This window comes from Melanotaenia boesemani, chromosome 19, assembly GCF_017639745.1.
Source record: "Melanotaenia boesemani isolate fMelBoe1 chromosome 19, fMelBoe1.pri, whole genome shotgun sequence".
In the NCBI taxonomy this organism is placed as follows: Eukaryota; Metazoa; Chordata; class Actinopteri; order Atheriniformes; family Melanotaeniidae; genus Melanotaenia; species Melanotaenia boesemani.
Window position 1 is genome coordinate 13807043 of NC_055700.1, and position 22215 is coordinate 13829257.

General features: G+C 37.6%; 1 protein-coding gene across 7 annotated transcripts in view; it reads right to left on the reverse strand.

The window, feature by feature from the left end:
• Positions 1–22215, reverse strand: part of rgs3a (regulator of G protein signaling 3a) — a 115174-nt gene that overhangs the window by 26590 nt on the left and 66369 nt on the right. For 6 of the 7 annotated variants that reach the window (XM_041970494.1, XM_041970493.1, XM_041970491.1 and 3 more), the window contains one exon: positions 8286–9257. In XM_041970494.1, coding sequence (XP_041826428.1) covers positions 8286–9257 — 972 coding nt within the window. Of the gene's footprint in view, positions 1–8285; positions 9258–19905; positions 20026–22215 lie in introns of those variants that run through there. The other variant, XM_041970498.1, reaches the window with a different exon arrangement.

Genomic DNA, 22215 nt, shown 5'->3' on the forward strand with positions numbered 1-22215 from the left:
AGCCAGCAGCAAAAAACCCTAGAGCCAGGCAGAAAAGACTGCTCAACCCAGTGAAAGTGAATTATTTCATAAAACACACAAAGAGTGAACTTTGATTTGTGTCCTTACGCCTCCAGGGCTGCTTGTTCCCTCGACCCTGTTCCCATCTTGTAAGAACAGCATGTGTGCTCCCATCATCCCACCAGTGCAGTTCACCCTGACTCCTGCCTCCTGGGGAGTGTAAGCCAGAGTGTGCACTTACATGTGTCTATAATTCAAACCTGAAAAGCTGTGGGCTGATGTAGACCACTTAGTTAGCATGCAGATAAAGTACGGCAAGTTCTTGCTCTTTCACTGTATGTACCTCTGTTTTTATTTTCTTTTACTTAACCTAAACTGAACACATTAATCCAAAAATAACTAATAGTTCTTTAAAATGTGTTCTTCACACATAACAATGATTAATATTGTAGAAATGACATCCTAAAATAGGAACAGGTTGCTGACTTCAGGTTCTGAGGTTTGTGAGTGTTTATAAAGGCTACTCTCACAAAATCTGTGAGAAGTTACTTATTTTAGTCAGTTATGTAAGTGACTATAAACAGTAATTCCGGTTGAAACGGACTGAGACGATGAGGCATTTCATTAAAACCGTACTTGTAATAATTGTAAAGAATGTTCCCACTGGTACCATGGCTGTGCTACGTAATATTAACATTTGTATTACTGATTTAGAGCATTTACAACAGGGGTAGGTACTTAATTTAGAGATGACAGACAGTCTCTAACATTATTATCTTAATGGAATCCTCCTGTAAGTGCCATACATAGAAATATCATGCAAGGCTCCAACCAGCCTAACATGACTTTAACTTGATAAAACTTGGCTTTAGAGCAGATTGTGCATAATTTCATTTTCTCTACACCTTTAAGCATCTAAAGGCTACTAGCTTGTGCGTCTGAATGTGTGTATGAGCATGCAAACACCCAGCTTCTGTATTAACATTCATACAACCATTTCCTGACTCAGCCAAAGTAATGTTGTAGCAACAAATGTTGTAAACACCTCCATCCCAACATGCACAGGACAGAGCTGCGAAACAAGAGGCCTTCTGGATCATCTCTAGGATTAGCCAAACGTCACAAGATGGCAGTTTATTTCCAGTGGCGACATCAGTGAATGACCTAAGTGCATATACTCTAGAGTGCTAAGGTAGGCAGGAAGAATGGGTTTACTGTAAAGAGCTCAGCATTTAAGTGCTTTGACATCAGAGCATCATGTCTTACGAAAGAAAGGCATCATCAAAACCTTGAAGAGCATTTCTAGCTAAAGGTCACTTTGTGCATAATGCATGAAGCTACTGCTTCGTTATGCTGCATGTGAGGTCCCTGTTGTGTCATGTTTACTTTCATTATTTGCATGGTTAAAAAGTAGCTAATGATGACTCAAGAGTTTCCAGGTGTGTCCTTCTCTCTGTATATTGCTCATTAGGAAAAGAATTCCTGCACTAATTTGGTCAAAAGTCAATAGTGTTAGAAAATGTCATACAGTCTGTAGTAGAATGGCTAATGATACAATGCTTAAACCGTGTAGCGTAAACCTGATCGTGCTTAATCCAGGGTTTCAATGTTTTGCTGCACTGCTCAACTGGGACACAACCAGGATCAAATTATTTTCTTGAATGCATTTCAAAGGAAGCTATTACAGCTAATTCACATTGTATTATAGCAATATTAGACATAATTGATGGAAGCAGTGCAGTGTGTTCCCACACTCATTTTGCATACAGTTCACAGCAGACAGTATCCTAGAAGCTCATTAAAATCACAGAGTAATCACAAACAGTGAAGCAATTAAAACAAATAAACAGGAGGAACGCAAGCTTCATTAGCTTGGGATTTTCTAGCCTTTATGGTGGGGATTTGTTAGAAAGTGTAAGCTCACATGCAGCCTACTGACTGTTTTAGCTTCCTAAAGACAAAACATGAGAAAGCATACAGGTAAAAAGGCTGTAAATTTAGTGGCCATGTGGGAACTTTAGTGGGAAGATGGATTAGTGTTGGAAGCTCTTGTGAGACTCATTTCACGAAGAAAAACTGAAAAAAAATGTTTTACTTCACTCCTTATTATCTTAAATAAATCTATAGGTGCAGGTGTAATCCAGGGTATTAAAATAAGTTAATGTGCCTATGGCAAACAATATACCACTAAAGAAAAATAAAGCAGTTCAAACTTTTATTATAGATCAAATGTCCATGTGTAAGATACACTAACACTTTAACATCTTCCTTGTCAAAGTAGTAAGAAATGCAAAAGAAACATTTTTAAAAATGAATAAAAATGTTCCAGCTACACATTACAGTGATTAGTAACATAGGGAACCAGATTATCCTATGTACTCGAATATAGCTGGGTTTTCATTCAAATGCATTGCATAATTTAACATGATTTTTAGGAAATCTGCTAAATAAAATGCAAATATATGCTCGTATATGCAGTAAACATCAAGTTACGTTGTAGGTGATGTAAACTCCTGCCACATTTGAAGAGCAAGTAACTAACAACAAGTAACTTTTTTTTAATGGGAGGGGCCAGGCAGTATCACAGACCAGGAAAAGGGTAACCCATGTAAATGAGAACTTTTTGTTAAAAAACAAATGGGTATAGACTTGTGGAAATAATGAACTGATTATTACAACTTAAGTTATTATCTAATGTAAAAAGTAAAGCAAAATTTGTAAATGCAAACAACCAATGAATGAATTTTTTCATCAACAGTTGTTCACTTCAGATAATCCTGCATTTTATGACTTTAATCACTGTTGCACAAACACTTATACTTCACTAAAAACAAGAAAAACCTTGCTTTGAGCCAAATAATAGGTTTCGTCAGTGTTTTTTTTTCAGCATAAACTTTTTCAGCTAAACTTTGAACAATCATCACATTTGGTGGTTTTATGACTTTTAAATCCTCTTCATTAAATGTTTGGCCAGAGAAATATTTTGCACACAGGCAGTTGGAAAGGATGTTTAACTAAATACTGTGTTATGATCAAGAGTGAAATTTTAGGGGTTGCCCATGCCCCCTAGATCACCATTCTGACCTTGCCCTTGAGCAAGATGAGCACTAGTCCAAGTTTAAAAAAAACACAACATAAATTGAAATCATGAAAAGTCTGGTGACAGAGTAAAGTTTAAGTGGAAATCAAGATTTTTGAATGACTACAAAAACATTAAAGGGTTTACAGTGAGCCAAATGAAAGTAACTTTAACACATCAACTTCATTACTTGTTCTCAAAAGGCTTTCTCCTGTTAAAGGTACACAGCAACATATATCCTGTTTGGATGAGCATTTATTTAACTATACAATAAACAGTACCAGTCAAAAGTTTGGACACATTTTCCTATTTAATCTAAAAGGAATCATGATGGCACAGCTTGCCAGGGGAACAAGACATCACTAGCATATGCATTGTTTGCATATATTGCGATTATTAATGTTAGCTTAGCCTTTTAGACTGAAAATGTGGATGTAGACATAAAGATTACAGAGCCGTCATTTTCCATTTTAAGCTTTCCAGCATTTAAAAAGAGAAACAATAAAGAATGAAATAATGATAATCTTTCTGGAATATTCTCGGCAATGCACAAGATCCTCTGATTTTACAACAAGGGTCAAGAACCCATTCCTGAGGAAAGTAGTTTTTGGGCAGTCTCACTTACTTTACACAGAGCCACCCTCCATAATGCGCCAGAAGCCTTGTAAGTGCATCATTACAATTTGAAACAGAGAAGTAAACATAGTAAACTGGAAAACATCACATTTAGTCCAGTAACATTTTTGTTTGGTGACTGGATGTTGCGCTGACTTCTCTGAACATTTGTTCAGTTCCCTCAGTAAATATTTAAAAGTCACTTATTTAGCATTTCGCTGGATGTATCCAGTCAGGCTGCGTTCTGCATGGATTTAAACTCTGAAGCTCATTTTTCCCATTCATTAATAATTATTATTTTTTTATTTGACTGAACAATTATTATCGTTCAGTCAAATAAAAGAAAATGCTCATGTTTACCTGCAATCATGTCAACTTAATGAGTCATAGTGCTGACAAATGATTCATGATGATTACCACTGTTGTCTCTATTTCATATGGTGACAAAACACTTGAAAAGAGACTGGCATTCATTAATACTAAGTATTCCAAAGTGTTTCCATGAACCTCTTATGTTGTTTATCCAGAGGAAAACAAACTATTATTAGTTCTGGTCATGTGCACTGACCCATGTGAGGTAGACATTACTATTTTGACATCAACAAGTTCCACACCAATTGCAAACTATAACCCTTTAGCTAAAATTAGATAGCCTTGCACACTAGGGCCTGGGAAATGGTGAGAGGTCTGGATTAAAAGGTTTGTCCTATAAGGCTGCCGAGGCCTTTAAAGATGACTTAATAGTACATAACACTGACTAAGTTTTTTGGATGTGGGCCTAAACCATAAAGTTTAAGTTCCTGTGAAAGTTTGCGCTGCTTATCACAATGCAGTATTTAGAGGGCAAAGTAAAATGAGATACTCTACATCAAAGGTACATCACTACAAACATGTTGTTCTAAGCTCATCACTGTGTATTTAGCCTTATATATGTTTCTGGTTCTAAAAGGTAGCTTTAACAGGCAAAAGACACACTTAATGTGATTGCTTAAACTCTTTCTTCTTAACAAGAGTTCATAGCAGCCCACAAACCAAGCAAGTAAATTTGTACAAAAACAAGTCAAACAGGTCAGCCCAAACATAATCATAACAATGTACTGTCTGTAAAGGTGTTTGCTCTAATTAATAACTCTTCCATGTTTCTGACTCAGCTGGACATTTTTTATTAAGACCCAAGTACAATTATTTATTTTACTTTTGGATATTAATAAAGCTTTGCAGCAGTCTCCAGGTTTGTTCAAGACAGAAAAAATGGACAGGCTAATCGTGCATGAGGATTGGATCTTAACTATTCTCCAAGTCAAACAAGGGAGTTTATTTCCTTTTTTTTTTTTTTTTTTGCCAAAATTAAATTATGTTATACCACTGAATCATTAAAGAAGCAAGCAGAGGTTTCACTCTGTATGCCTCATTATAGCCTCAACACAACACAAGAATGTAAGCATCATGACCATCAGTAAACACAATCAAACTGCCTTCAACGTCTGCAAAGAGAGCTGATATTTATCCAGATTTTAAACAAGCATTTAAACCCCATAAACAAAATGTTTGGCTTGCTAAAGGAAAAAAAAAACACCTGGGTTAGATTCATTCATGTAAATCAGCTGCAACAACGTCTGAAACTAGGAAATTGACTGTGTGATGTCTGGAAAAAGACGGAGGTTTTTGAGGATTTATCCAGCCTGACGAAATCTTGGCTTAGCGATCTGACTTGAAACAACAAGATGGGGTTTAGTCACATGTTACCATTTATGGCATGTGTCTTGTCATCTTGTGATGGAAATCAGATTATCTTTTATCATTCACAAGTTTCCAGTTTGGCTTTCAGTAACTCACTGTAATGGAGCTGGTATGGTGCATTTAGGATAGTAATAAAGGGCAGATTTAACATTATCTAGAAAAGGTAAAAAATAAGATCCTGCATTATCAGTTTTGATAAGAGAAAAGGATAAATATATATGTGCCTTATCACAGATGGGTCTTTCTTGGAAATTTGGGTTAATGCAACCTACAAGAGATATAACTGAAGATGAGTGTAAATTATAATTTCCATGAATTAACTTTTTGTTGACTAATAACTTCATAATATTCATGTTTGATGTGGCACTGTTTGGTCATTGATTTGGAGTAGCTATAATTTTAAGCAGAAGCCAACAAAAGACTCTTAACCAAAGAAACTGACATTATTTTTAATGAGCTACTTTCTATCTCTCTCTGGATCTCCTTTCATTTCGTGACAGGCCTCTAAAAACATCAAGCAAGAGGATAAAGAGCAGAGTGGAAAGAAAGGCAGAACCAAAGCTGGTGCTGTTTAAAAGCCAAGTAAACATTGCCTGGCAAGACAAAAAATGAGGCTACAGAAGAAGCTTCGGATACTGAGGAGGACGCAGGCATATACACCTGCTCAAAGCAAACTGAGTCACGATTCCTGATATAATTTTTACCACTTAAAAGCTTCAATCATAGACAAATATAAGTCCTTGTAAATGTCTTATCCCCAGCAAAAACAGAATGAAACATTCAATATATGATTCAAATGGTCAAAAAGATGTAACAGACTTGAGAATATGCTTTGAAGACTTCAAGTAAAATTGGGTAACAAAAAAGATCAGTAGGTTAGTGGTTAACTTTTTCAGATTTTTTTAAAAGAACATACTATCAAAACATATTGTTTTTAATCACATAGACAACTTGTACTGGAATATTATCACTGATAATGATCTCATTATTTCCCACTGGAATGACTTCGGATTGAAAAAAATCTTTAAATACTTTGACAATATTACAAAATGAATTAATTACATGCATGTCAGCACAGGAATCACTGTATGGGTGACCCAATAATGTTTTCATGGTCAAGGGTCCTGCACAAACACAGAGACACACTTAAGCATCTCCTCACCTCGATATGTCGCAAGATTTATTCATGTAATGAGGGGGGGATGGGGGGGCTTGACAGGTCATTTTAAATAATGGAAACAAAAGCCTCAAGACACTGTGTCCATGACGCCAATAGGTAGTAAAATTACCCTTGAATCTGCCAAGACCAACAGGCTCCAGCCCTGTCTGCTGCATTCCTCCACTGCACGGTGCACACACACTGCCATTTAAGGCTGCCGACTATGCTGACAGACATGCGGAGGAAGATAAAGAGAGGCAGTGCTTCTGATAGTCTATGATGATAGAACGAATGCATGATTACTACTGTCACTTGTTTGTCATTAAGTCTGCTGGAAGCCAGTTGAGCTCTTATATTACTGTCTTGCACTTTTAATTTCCTCTCCCTCTAGTTGGCTGCAGTCTTCTTGTTTGCTTGTTTAGTAAAATCATACTCAAGACATATGAGTGCAGGTGAAGGAAGTCACAGCGGCGCTGATGATTTGTTCGTTTTCCAGTGAGATCAAGAAGATCCTAAGAACATGCTACTACTACTACCATGACAAGTAATACTGCACAGTTAATGAGACAACATCACATAGTATTATTTATTAATTTAATTTCTCAAGAACAGCCAGAAGAAAATAGTTGTGGGAGATAATTGGACTATGGAAATGTGATGTATGCTTCCCTCTGCTGGACAGTCACAACAGCTACCACCATAATTGCCAGGGTGTACACAGCACAAAATCATTTCTTTTATCTGAGAACACTGATTTATTTACATTATTTGGAGTAAAGTTTTTACATTCTTCTTGAATTTTTGCAATCAAATAAGCATCCAATGCAAGAAACACATAAATAAAAAATTTACCCCTGCATATCCTTTTAATCTGATGCCCCTGCACAAATCAAAAACTTAGCATCGTACAGCAGAAATAATCTTGTTGAGTCAAATTAGTGTAATGACCAGACATTTCCATGGTGAATGAGAGTGCTGTCCATCTGTAATAACGAACGGATTTGTGCATTATCACGAATAGACATATTTCTAGTTTTTTAATTTAATCAGTGTCCTGATTTCATTGCCATGCTGATCTATGAATTGTTGACAGCATCACTGTCTGAGAGAACATGAAAGATGAAGCTGAGTGTAAATTTTTTTTTTTTACACTTTGCATTCCCCTGATATTGCTCAAGTTACTGGACTTACACTGTATGTGTTAAGATCTTCAACAATGTAACTATGTAGTGCTGTGAAAACAGAGAGCCTCAACACCATTATCCTGTTACATGCACTAAGACATAGAAGCATCTCATTAAACATTTAAATGGTAGAAAACAGCTGAAATGACTACTCCCACATTGCATGCTAACCACGCTGTTACCACACTACTAGACGACAGATGGTACTGAAGGTCTTGCCACAAGCCGGCATTTGCATCACAATTTAAGTTGCAAAACAGTGACAACATGAAAATGCATGTGCCTACTCAATGCGCCTGGTGTTTTGGAAATTGCTGAGGCAGTTTGGGTTGAATATCTTTGCTCTATTTATAAGGGTATGTGTGTACTTTCACTATTTTACCACTAGATGTCACTCTTTTAACACAAAGTAGTTTTGAAGTAGTTCATGAGCTGTTCTCAATAATTTGGGATAAATGTACAGAATCCACTAAATTTGATTATAGACCAACAAAGTGAAGCAGCTTACCTTCCTCCCAGAGAACAGCATACACAGCTGATGCATGGAGCCTCCATTCTTGGTCAGCTCTTTTTTCAGGGTCTTGGGTGATGGAAGCGTCCAGCCTCCTTTGTGGTGTGCCCCCCCAGCCTCCAGGCAGTTGATGGCATTGTCAGAGGTGAAGCAGGTTTGACGGGGGTCCTGCAGGAGGCTGCCTTCACTGTGTGTGCGCCGGCGGAGAGAGTTTTGCACACTGAGCCCCCCTCCTCCGTGCTTCTCACATGTGGCGCCCTCTACCATGCTGCGGCGTTTGCTATCACTTCGCTCTAGGTAAGCATCATCGCTGTCATCTTCATCATCCTCGTCCTCCGACTCTTCATCTTCATCCTCATCATATTCTTCTTCATCAGTGTTGGGTGAAGAGAGGGCGTCAGCGCTAAAGGAGCGATCGAGGCGCAGCTCGGGGATGACGAATGAGGAGGAGGAGGAGGAAGGGGGGGCGTTGGTGTCAGGTGGCTCTGAGATGTTGTCCTCATCAATGTTTGACACTATCAGGTTTAAGTTGACCTCCTCTTCATTTTTCTTTCCTTCATCTTCTCCATCTTTATCCCTTCCCTCACTTCCTGTGCTCTTTCTACTGGCTTCATCTTCCTCTTCCTCAGTCTTGTCTTCCTCATACTTTCTTTCTTTCCAGATGTCCATCTCATGTCCCTCTATACTCTTGGAATCCTCACCTTCCGTGGAAGGAGGTGGTGTGGGAGGGACCTTGTGTCGCTCCTCAGATCCCACCAGACTTCCAAGGGGCATGTAGATGTCATCCAAAGGGGTGAGTGGTTCCGAGGGGTGAGGACTGCCTAGTGTGCGGGGCTCTGAGGGGCTGGAAGGATAGAGGCTGCTGTCCTCACCCTCTGGGCTGTGCGTGGGCATGTGCAGACATACACCTCCTCGATCTCCTACTCCACCCAGCTCACAGGAAGGGGCGTCCACTTTAGGCTCCAACATCTATAAGAAGCAACAGAAAGAATACAGAGGGATTAAAGAGAATGCCAGATCTATTGGACACTGTCTGTATATATACTACAAATCGAACATGATTAACTCTGAGATCAATTTTGAGCCATGAGAAAATTTGCTTATTGCAATCCTTCAGGTTCCAGTGATTGAATTTGGTTTTAACATACGCCTTTCATGCTACACTGATATGATCGAACTGTAATGTCAGGGTTGAACAACACAATATTAATGTATTTTGAGAAGGTCACAATGTCAGTTTAAGTGATGATAGTCTTGCCATGACCAAGAGACTGGTGGTAGCGTGCAGCCTATCATGACCTGCATGCTCTGCCTGGAGGGGACGAGGACATATCCCAGAAAGAACCGTGGTATCACTGGGAGAGTAAAAGCAAAACAAATTTTATATTCTAACTGAGTTTCCACAGTGTCATAACACAACATTCAATACAACCACAAACTGTGGATAATTTTTGTTCCTGACGTCTCATCATGCTATTTTGGGGAGAAAGAAATGGCAGAAACCACTCAGTGACAATCCGAGCCAGTGACTTTATATTGTTATAGATTACTGTTCTGTTCTCTGGTGCTGCTGGCTACCGTGTACACTGTCGCATGTTGCAGTGATTCAGTCAAGCTAGGCTGGTAATGAGGCTTTAGACACTGTAGAGTAAAAAAAAAGCCAAAGCACCTCCAGAAATCTATGACTGTATGCTGATATCTCAAATTAAATCATTGCATAAATACAAGACCTCCCTTCCCTCACTTAACTCCTGGTAACACACTTGTGCTCATATAACACATGCACAACCCAATGCCTGTCCTTTCCCTCTGCCCTGGGCAGTCTATCTGTATCACCTCCTGAAATCTACTCATTTAAAATGCTACTTTAACCTCCTTCAGATCAGAATCCAGCACGCAGAGCCCTCATTACAAATGCATTTTGACACAGCTAACATCAGTCAAACCCACAGGATTCCTTTGAAATTTCAAAGAAGTTTGCAAAAAGTTGAAAAAAGCCAGGCTGAATTAAGGAGGAATTAAATCATTTTGGTTTGTTTTTTACAGAACAGTGGTCACTGCAGAAACTTTTTGAGTTTGGGACCTTCATATTTGGATGGCGATATTATGTACAACATGGCTATGTAGCATGAACTAATGGTGCTCCAAGCAGAACATTAAAAAAACTAGAAGACATGAATTTAAACTTTAAATAGAGACAAGGTACCAGTTTTATCAGTGAAGTAACTTGACTTAAAAAAATACATAAAAAAATAAACGACAGAAAAAGTTGGTTGAGGGCATTTTAAAGTATTTGCCCTCCGCCACATGGTGAGTTTCACCACAGGAAGTTCCACAAATAAAAGAAAAATCTATTCTTTGAGGATATTATTGAAAATACTGCCCTAACCACTGGTGAAAACATAAGCCTTCGGCCAAGTCTATAACATCAGTTTTCCGCTCTTTTGGTCTGCAGGGAGTCTTGTGAAGGGCCTCATTGTGCTGGACAATTTAACCCACAACGACGAGCTGCAGTCACAAGATGCTCCGCTTTAATTGGAGATATTTTGGCTCCTTCTCAGGCAGCTCTCATGATATTTCTCAAGCCTTTTGCATTCTTCGGAAGCTCAAATTAGTCCCCTTTACATACCACTTGCAAGGTTGTAGCCCCCTCTGAACTTTCAACTTGTGTAATGCACGCTGTTACGCAACAAACTTTGTTCTGACTTTTATTTTAGATTAGCAAAAAATTAGTCTTTAAACTTGTGTCTACTGAATACTGAATGAAACTGTAGCTCAAGAAGTGCAGCGCTCAAAACAAAGAACTTTTGCTTCTTATGACAGAATGCAACACAAGACAATATCACACTAAGATTATATTTGCTGTGTTATAGTAGATGCAGGCTTTTACTCTTGCTGGATTTACCTGTGAAACAGAGGATATCCAATTCCTTCTGCATCAGTCATAACATTAAGAAATTTAAGCACTATACACTGGATTATTGCTCAGACTAAAGCTTTGCATTACTGAGTGCTGTGCGCCAGGGTCCTGCTCTATCACCAGTTCTGTATGTGACCTTCATGGATGCAGTTAGAGGGATTAGAGAATCTGGGTTAGGGACGTCATAAAAACATAGTTTTTGCTTGTTGTACAGAAGAGTGAGGGAGGATGAGAAGCACTTCAACCATAGCTCCATTTAAATTCTCAGGGTGTTAAATTATTCTGATGTGGGTTTTCTTTCCCCTCCAAGCAGCTAAGTGGCAGCTAAGTGGCTAAGTGGCTTTGGTGTATCAGTAAGAAAGACACATGATTTTCTTTGGGTTTTGTTTATTTCTTTCAGACTCTTTTATTTTTATCTTTGAGACAGGGGTTTGTATCTTTTAGGAGTTCTAAACGACAGATTTGTCTTCTCTGTTACACTCTTACTCACCAGTTAAGTTTAGAAACCAACACTGGTTTGGTTATGGCAAACAAAACTGAACACGTTTGGGCAATAAAGTTGTTCATGTAGTAAGGAAAACATCCTGGTGTGACCTGTTTCATTTAGGTGAGACCCCAAAAGGTCTTGACAATAAGGAGTAAGACAAAGCTTAATTAAGAAATGACAGACCTTCTCCCTCCTTTGTTCTGCTGTTGTCTGTTTGATTTAAGGATGTGGCCACTGAGTAGCCTTTTGAATTGAGTACACTGATGCAGGGCTGTTAAGATTATGGCTACATAAACTGCTCAAGGAGAGCCAGACCTTTCGTTTTCTCCTTCTAACGCTTCTTTAACCTTTCAGTGATCCTGTATAAATGGTTCACAGTTGTGTTACAACCAGGACATCAATGCTTCTCTCTGTGTTTGAGAGGTATTTTTAGAATGAAATGTACTTTCATAAAAGCAGCCATGGGGGAAATAGGAAGTAAAACCTTGATGTTTTTTATCCCTTTCAGTCTTTCCTTACTTTTCCTCTCCTCTTTAATGGTGGACCGTGTCAGAATAGTTAACAGCTGTCAGTTAATTGATGGTTTTGTCATAGATTGGCTATTAATGTAACCTGAAATGGCATGCAATAAAAGTTAGTATTTAAGCAACCATCATGTGAGATTTTGCCGAGAGCAGCTTTTCCTTTACCTTGTTGACCCCATCTTCCACTCATACACATACAAACCCTCTCTGTTGAGGATATGGTTTGAGACACAATGAAGTCACCTGTCCTGTCAGATACACTTGTTCTTTGTCATATACTCTCCAGAGTACACACAACACGCAAACACAAACAAGACGAAGAGACTTCACATGAACTCAGTGAAAAGAAAAAAAAAACTGTCCTCATGTCTTTTCTGAAGATTGTCTAAAAAGAGGCAGTAAATGAATAGAAGCAAGCTAAAGTGCAATGGGCAACATGGGATGTAACAGTGCTTTGTGTCTATGCATGTATTCATGTGTGTGAATTTGCTTTTTCAATGCAAGCCTGCTCAAAGTCACTAGCAATTTAGAAGCATATATTATCTGCCACTGCCTCAATTAAGCAAGGGAACAAAACCAGCACTAAAAAGGCAGAACGAGCAGAGTAGCAGGGTAAGAGAGTGAATAGATGAAGGAGAAAAAGTGGACGAGACAAGCAGAAGGGAGGAAGGGGAGTTGGTGAATGGCAGCGACACAGAAATGAGATGAGTAAGTGGCAGTGGGGTGAGAGGAGGGGGGAGGAGATGAGCACACAACATGGTCATAAGAACAAACAACAACAAGGAAGAATTCTACTGCAACTCTATGAGCGGTGACCTTGATAAGGTTAGTGATTGGGCCATTTGTTACATTAAATGCCTGAAGGCAGCCATACTGACACTGACATTTGCCCTAGATGAGTAAATCATCCTTAGTGCATTTCACTTATTGTCTTTCAATATATTACAGATAAGTTATAGACATTTTTGTGCTAAATCTGTTTAATGGACAATAAAACACGAACCAAAAGCAAATAAAATTAAGGAAGTTTTAAATGGGAAAAAGCTTTTTATGTAGGCAGGTCTAGTGAGTCCATGGCTTTAGTCCAAACTAAAACAGCAACTATTTAATAGAATGCCATGAAATTTGACTTTAGCAATCATCTGACTTTTCTGTTAGTATCATTATATCAGCATGTGGTTGAATATAAACTGCCTAAGACTGAAAGGATTAATATTGTTTACCATCTATTCTAGGCGTGTGTGGTATTTGCAAACCTTTATCTTTTTTTTTAATCTCTAGTTTCTAATCAGATCCAGTTATTTGTCTTATGATGGAATAACAACACAATTAATGATATTCCCATGAGCCTTCAGTATGCTGCTGCTATAACACCTATTTTAACACAGAAGACATGTAGGGTTAGTTTCAGAGACAGGGTTTAAAGCTAGTCCCAGACTATAAAAGCATGTTGTAGCTGACTTAACCCAAAGTCACTTGCAGAAACTTGAATTATGAACCACAGAGGCCTGCCAAAAGACTGGAGGAATAATTTTGAATGAAAGGCTGCTTTTGTATTTATTCCACATTCCATCTGTTCCATTTTTATATTCAATTAAACTTTCAGTATTTATTTTTATTTCTTCTTCTTCTTTCAGATATTTTCAATTTTGCTCATTTAATTCTTTGGCCTTTCTGCCTTTTGGACTTTTTTAATCGCAGTTTCCAGTTCTTTTAAAAAGTCCAAAAGGCAGGTATGATTTAATGGAAGTGATGTCAGAGTATAATTATGAGGAGTTTGAACTAGATATTAGTGACTTACCTGAAGATGTTGTGGTTACATTTTAATTTGTGTTGCATTCACAGCAAATTTCCAAAGGTTTGTTTTTTTTTTTTTGTTTTGTTTTGTTTTGTTTTGTTTTTTCAAATGCAGTTTTTAAATGCAGGATTTTAAATCACTTTGTGATTTATTATCAGATTCAAACACAGATTCCATCATCAGGTTTACTCAGCTTAATCCAGGACTCTGTGGAATTAGAATAACTAAAACAACATTAAACTAAGATTAGGAAATGTACTTAAATGTAGTGGTTTAAGATTAAGGCCTAGTCCTGGCTTTCTTTAAGCCCCTTTTCTGAAATTGGCCCTTAAACTGTGAAAACATGATGAGCAGTGCCATGTTCAGGCTTAAATGTGCCAAGTTTGTTCTCCCAAACTTCACGACATAACAATTAAAATCAATCAAATGCTGTTGTCTAGTTTTTTGTAGTTGTTGTTTTACAGCAAGCTTCATGGAAGCTTGTGGGGTATCTCATATTTCCTAGATTTAGATTTGTTCAGTCTGATTTCATTCAAGTTTAGAAACAAGAAAACAAATACCAAAAATTAAAAAGAAAACTATATATGCAGATCTATGTTTTCCCTTGCTGCACAAAGGGAATTCCAAATAGGTTTATTTTTTAAGCCAAATAGGCTGTAGAGGGAAAACAGCCTTGACATTATTTCCTGCATTCTGTCACCCAGGAATAATCATGTGACCTCTGTCCCATGGTTACCATGGCAACAGGAGACCCATCCCAGGGGAGCAGCTGTGCTGTGTGTTCTCTAAAAGCTAAAGGTGTACCTATGAACTCTGTCATCATAACTTCCCCAAACCCCTCCCGTTCTTCAATTACAAAGTGTCATCCTTCATCTTTATCTCTCTCCTTCTCCTTCCTTCGTTCCTTTAATTTCCTGTGTCCTTTTTGTTTTTAGCTTATGCATGATATTAAAGAGCATTAAAGTCATCTTCTGCTTTATTCTATTCAGTCTAATAAATGGCAGTTGGTGGTTTGATGTACCTGATATTAGGCTTACCAAAGTCAAATATAACTTCAATAAGTCCAGTTTATTTGCATCAACAGTGCTGTCCAAAAAGTAATAAGAGGAGCTGATTCTTCTTCTTTGCCACTCCCTGTCACTGGTGCTCCTCTCTTCGTATTTCCAAACCATCAGCCTTACTAACTTGCTTTTACTCCTTTTTATACAGAGAGTAAAAAGTAATCTTATTGATTACTACAAAGGATGTGTAAGGTTGGATAGGTTTAGAGAAGATATCCTGTTCATGTAGCCCAGAGGAAAAAGGTAACATGAACATTGAGCAAGAACAAGCTAACTTCATTTTCGTAGAACAGAATTATCACGTCCCGAGTCTTCATTAAATCAACATGGTGACGACACTGAGATACACCAAGAATCTCTTGTTGTTGTTCTGGTTGTTTGTTTGTTTTTACAAAGACAGAAAATAGAGTGTCTCTTTTATTTTCATTCATTCGTAATCAAAAATAAATATACAAGTGTTTCTTGAGTATTATTTTTAATTATTTTTACCTTAACACATTGGGATCAAAAGTATTTAATTAATCCCTTGAGGGAAATTATAATAACATTTATGATCATTCTAAATGATAATTATAATTAGATCATGAGAATTAATAATCATAATTGTTTAATACTTTAGGTTAAGCAATATCTATTTATCTATTGTCAGTCAAATTGAGCATTTATAGCTTCTCGTCAATTAAAGAAGTCACCAAAACCATAAGCACGTTTTCACCCACAACTAAGGAGTTTATGTGGAAAGATATGTCCTTCATAGCAAAAAATGACTAAAAGTAGCTTCAAGTAGAAAAACTGAAAACACGAAAAAGTCTACAACTGCATATTTCTCATAGTAAAAAACAAAGCATAGTCCCAAAGAAAACAGACATCAGGGGCCTGAAAGCCATGGGATTTTGCTAACCCTTGAATTCATTTAGCTAACCACAACAGGTTTTTCTATACAAAGTTTTTATTTGTAGCTACTTGATTTCTCTTTAAATGTGTGCAGCATAATTTACCAGTTACCGTAATAAATAAGAACCAAACCACTATCTTAACCCTGAAAGCCTAAACCAGAAACTACAAGACCAAAACTTCTGATCTTGCTTCCATTACATAAGACAACGACAGCAAAATCAAACTGCAAACAATTGTTACCTTGTGGATAAAACAATTTCACTATAACGGCTAAACTAATAAAGAAGATTCAGCAATTAATTCAGGGTACCTGGTCAGATAAGCACACACGCTTCCTGTGTCCTAGACGCTTACGACACCATAAGACAACATGCAGACAAAAAATCACTGCCGGGACCTGAAAGCTTGATTCTGTGGAAAACTGTTATTGGCAGCTCCTTGGGGATGTGATGCTACTGTTATCTCCCTCAAGAGTGATAGCAAACTTGTTTGTGAACCATTTTATTTTCCACCAAATATAGTCATACACAAGTTGTTTATTTGCCTTAAGTGAAATCATATGTTCCAGTCCACGTCACAGGTTGTTACATAAACTCACACACACTTACACTTACATGATTTATTTTCAACATTCCTCCAATCACATGTTCTCTCTAGATTGAGGGAGTTGTGCATGTGCCTCACACAACATCTGATATAATAACAACCCAGATGTTTGCTGCTAATAGCAGACATTCCATTTGTAGGTCTGTAGGTGTGTATACATCTGTGCCTACTAAAGATGTATTAGGACTGCTTTAAAATGAGCTGTGCTGACCAAAGGGAGGTCTGAATATTTAAAAGCCATTATTGCTTTGTGTAACACCAAGCCCTCTTGAAATGGTCCAACCATAGAAGTGATCGATCCCTGAATGGCCTTATTATATGCACCGCAATGCACCAGCCTTTCTTCCCCTCGAGTTTACTGAGACTGATGAGATGGTAATAGTTACTTATCTGTCGCTGTGACCAGCCTGAATATCCAGAACATGAAAAAGAGAGCAAGGAGCAAATGTAAAAGGTACAGTAGATAAAAGAGGTGCACAACGGAACATAGAAGTACATCTTACTAAATAAATCATAAGACGATTGCGTCGATATTACTGGCACAGGGAAAATATCTGTCAATACAGCTCTAGTATTTAAATGTGACTGCAGTTTAATTTTTAAGTATGTTAGACAACAACATGAATTAAAAAAAAAAAAACACAACAAGAGCATCAATATTCGATTTAAGTACAAACTCCCAGTACCAGAACTGCAGGTTTGTCTCAACAGCTGAAGCAGAGCAGCAGAGACTTCAACCTTGGACTTATCAATTAATTAGCATAAACTCTTTTCTCATTAATATTTAGTAAAACTTATTAAGTATCAAGTATATTTCCAGGTGTGCTTATGTTACTTATGTACTAACATTTGGTGATTAGGAAAGATTGGGGTTTTATTTAATGATTTCATGATTAAATCTGAATTCTTCTAAAATATCTCAAAGTTGTTTAGTTGATGGCTTGAGAAGATTAAGAAAAATACAGACATAATTTTAAACAGTTACTGCTACTGTAACAGAAAATGTCATTTAATATTTAAAATTAGAATTGTTTCTGTTTAATTTAATGACTAAATGCTGGTGTTTTTCAAACGCCAAGCACTTAATGTTGCCTCACGTAGTAACAGAATGGAGTGTAAATCACTAAAAGCTTGCAGGAAAAATGACTAAATAAATCAATATAAATGATTCATAAGTCACAAACAAAATTTTTACCAAAATGATCTTACTTTATTTTTTTTTATTTATTTATTTGGGATTTATCTATTTATTGCATAAAATCACAGGTTTAGATAATGTCAGGAGATTTTGTGATGAAGCCCTTTAAACAGTCATACATATTTTTTGCTCAAACTTTTTGTTTTTCAACTTTAACATTGTTGTCAGCTTCTTAATAGCAAGAACACTTCCTCACTACTTAAGATGTCATAGTAGTGCAATAGAAGCATCATCAACACATACAAGCTCTGCTCAGACTGACTCAAACAAGTACACACCCAAAAGAAACTCATGATCATCTAACAATTATACACCCTGTAACCCCTGTGGACCAATATAGCTATTACATATTTTTGTGAGACTGGACAGGAACCCATGCCTAGTCACTGTATTGTAATCAAATTAGTTTAAGAATAGCAAGGCACACTGCAAAGCCTGCAGATCTTTGGAAGAATCACATAAACCAGGCGCAGTCCACGACAGCCAGAGAGGGCAGAAAGATGGGGTTGGTTTGCAAGGCATTATTGATAGAAGCTGAGGATTCAGAGACAAAATGTCATTGACGTAACTTGCCCCATGACGCCAGGCAGCTGAAGACAATGTGACCACTGAGGAGAACTGGAAAGGCCTTCACAGAAAGAGGGGAAGAGGAGTGTGTGTGCAGTTCTGGGGGCATAAATCAGTTTAAACAGTCACATTGTCAGGATTTGCCTCCCATGTGGCAACAAGAAGCATAATGTAAGTCATTACATTTTATTATGAGGACCGGATTTTAGGCTAAACTTTGGTTGAGGTATGTCTCCATGAAATGATGTAGGTCAAATGAAGTTTTCTGGACTGATGTTTGTGTGATGTAGGGGTGAATAGTTAGATTGTTTGTATATAAGAATTTTGTTTCTGTCTTTCAGCATGTATAAGTGACAAACAAGGAGTTGTAATGTGTGTGACACTGCTCAGGTTATAACAAATATATCATTTGTTCAAGCTGGGACTGCGAAAACAACTGATAAATCACATTCATATGTGTGTTTGCATGTACACAACATGTACACAACTGACACTATTTACTATTGATCACACACAACGGTAAGACTGAGGTGAAGAGGAGAGATTAGTTTCTGCAGACTTTTTTTTTTTATCTTGCTTAGAGCCTTCTAGATTTAACATCTTTACACCAGTATAATGTAAATTCAATTCCAGCTCAAACAACCATTTACTCAACTTATTGATCATCTTGCTGGATATCAACAGGCACCAACACACACCGCAAACCCTGCAGCTAATTCTCTCTTACTCATTTTTTCCATCTAAGAGGAGAATAACCCCACAATTCACCTAATGAGGAAAAGCGAAAAGCAATTTTCTCAGTGTGCTTCCTGTTGTTTTTCCCCTGTGGTCCCTCAGTTTGCTCTCTCCTCATGTTTGCATCACTTTCAGCTTGGCTCTTGGTTTAAAGCATGTCTTCTTAATGGCTATTTTCCTATAATCCTCCTTTCCCAGTCTACGCTTCTCAGTACTACTCCATGTGGAAGGGAAAGTCATGTCAGTGGCACACATTTGTTCAGGTATTACTGAAAAACAAGCATCAAATAAGGCCTCTTGTTGAAAAAAATATTGCCCATAACTCCCTTTTATTGAGAGGGAGGTGACGTTAAAAGGACAATGATGCGCAAGAGTTATTAAAGCTGGAAGAGAACAGAGGGATGACTGGCTGAAGTGACAGTGCAGGCAAATAAAAAATAGGAAAACAATGACAGAAAATTTGAAAAAATTAAACCAATAGCAAACCACAAGGCGAAGAAGTTGCAGCATGCAATAATGACTAACACTTTTCATATGAGTCTGTCATAAAGATGCCCAGTGATAAATGGGCCTTTATTGCTTTTTCCTATCTTTTTTCCCCATCTCATTTTCTTATTTCTTTCCCCTGTCCATGTTAAAACCCCTCCTTGCCTTCCAGCAGTACAACCACCACCAGCAACTCTAAGTACCTGCATGAATCCTGTAAAATCTTTTCTCTTCACCATTAAATCCATTTTCCTGAGACCATTAAGTTTATATCTTGCAAAACAACAATGATGCTCAGAATGAATTCAAAATAAAGTGATAGCATGAAAACTCCCTACCTGGCAAGAGGAAGCAGTTCTAGGTTATAATCCACTAAAAGCAGATAGAGGCTCTCCACGCATCCCAATAAAAGTGGCCTACTTCCGCTGTCAAACTGGTGTGTGAGTGTTTGTGGCTGGCTAGCTGAGCTGGTATGTGTGATTCTGTCAGTATGGGCTAGGTCAACTGAACTGTGCAGAGATACGGCAAGAGACGGAGAGAGAGATAGAGAGAGAATGCCCAAGAGGCAAAGAAGGTAGACTCCCAAGCTGCACAAACAAGTGAGAAGGAAAGGGAGAGAGGGAGAGGGGGAGGAGACAGAGATATAGAGAAGAGAACAAGCAATGAAAGAGGAGAGAAACATGTGGTGTGTATGTCCACCCGAACTTACTAACTGCTCTGTAATGTCCTCTATGATTGCACATGTTTGTCTGCAAATATTGTTCAACATAGTGTGCACATATCATGTCAATTTGTGCCTCTACACCCCCCCCATACACGCACGCACGCACGCACACACACACACATGCACACACACACATGCACACACACACACACCCCACCCCACCCTGTGTTTCTTTGTGAAGACATTAAGGCACTACACAAAGTCCCACAGGATGCACAAAGAACACAATGGACACATAACCAGTGTAAACACAGAGTCAAATGCATGTAGTGTTTAAACACACACAACATGCAGCTGCAGTCATAGAATAACAATATATGAAACAGGAATAATGTCATATTGAAAAACTTCCTTTTAATTTCTATAGCTGCTAAGCTAACACCCTCATCGAAGCCAGTCTATAATGAAATTAGCTACACTTGCATAAATTTTTCTTCTCGGTACATTTCTGCTGTTACAAAACACTCAACTATACTGCTAACATATATTTCTTTGGACCCTATACAGACAAAATAATGCATGTCTGTCATACAGTGCCAGAAAATCCTAATCAAAGATCTTCATGCCAAAACTCCAAATTGTCAAACTTCTGTACTTTTTTACACAGTACAAGAGGATGTCACAGTCTAACTTAAGCTGTGACTGATTGACAGTTATTGCTCCATTATGTTTTGTTGTTATTGTGCTGTACGCACTCTATGGTTACATTTAAATGGATATGTTTGGACTCCACAACTTCTCTGAATCATAGCCTGCCACATTATGTTAGACATGAATGACATGAATGGACCTTTTCTGTTTGAAAGACAGCCTTGATGAGGAGGTAAGTTGGAATGATTTCATTACCATGGTTAGCAAACTGGAAGAGTTTAGCCAATCTTTACCAAAGCTAGGTCAATGTCAACTTTCTATTAACATAAAAGATATATTACTTTTCCATACATGCAAATATATTTGTAAATTTGGTAAGTAGTCACCAAAGCTAACATTTCCCCATAATGACTAAACACATAAAACTAATGTCTCTAATGCAGCACTACCTGCAGCTTCAGTTCATATTATTTTTCCATTGTAAAACAAATAGTAAAAACAAAGCTTAACAATATGCCATATATACTTAGGAATACATTCTTATTTGTTGAATGACATTATGATCAATAAAATTCTCTGAGGCTGGAAGTGAAGGTGCCAAAACCTTTCTTGAATTGCCTCTTGAGGAATGCTGTTATAGTAACTTAACAGCAAAAATAATAAAGCCTGTCACTGCTTTGAGTGAAGGATCAGTGGCGTGGTCACTACCTTGCCAAACAGAAGTGCTTCTTGCTCTGTGGTTCTCACACAGATTGCCCATCAAATCTGATTCCATAGCCTGAGGCTGGGGCAGCCAATGACAAACTCAAGGCTTTAAAACAGTCATCCATTAGACAGTGGGTGACGTCATAGTGGCTAGATTCATCTTTTATATATATTCTATGACTAGGAAACCAAAGTTGTTATGGGTACCACAGAAAACCTTTTTTTATTTTGGAAATTAGTTCAAGAAGTGTCTTTCCCCCATGTTACTTTTTTTACACTGTAAAATTTAACTAGTTGGCTTTACTTAGAAAATAAAATGCAAACTTGTTGCCTCAAAAAATCCTCAAAAGTTTTTGTTAATCTGAGTGATTGAGTACAATAAATTAAAATGGTTTTAGTTTATCAAACTTTTACAAACTTGATTAATTTGATTTTGCTGTAGGTTCATGATGTTGTGGAAGAAACTTGATTGGATAAATTTCACATAAATTACAACTATTTCAACTATTACTAATTTGCCCAAGTAAAAGTAAAAGTATAAAGTTTCTTACAGTGAATGATGTCTAATTTGTTGATGATAGAAGTGAACAGCATTGTGGGAAATCTTGCTCACCCACTGTCACAATTT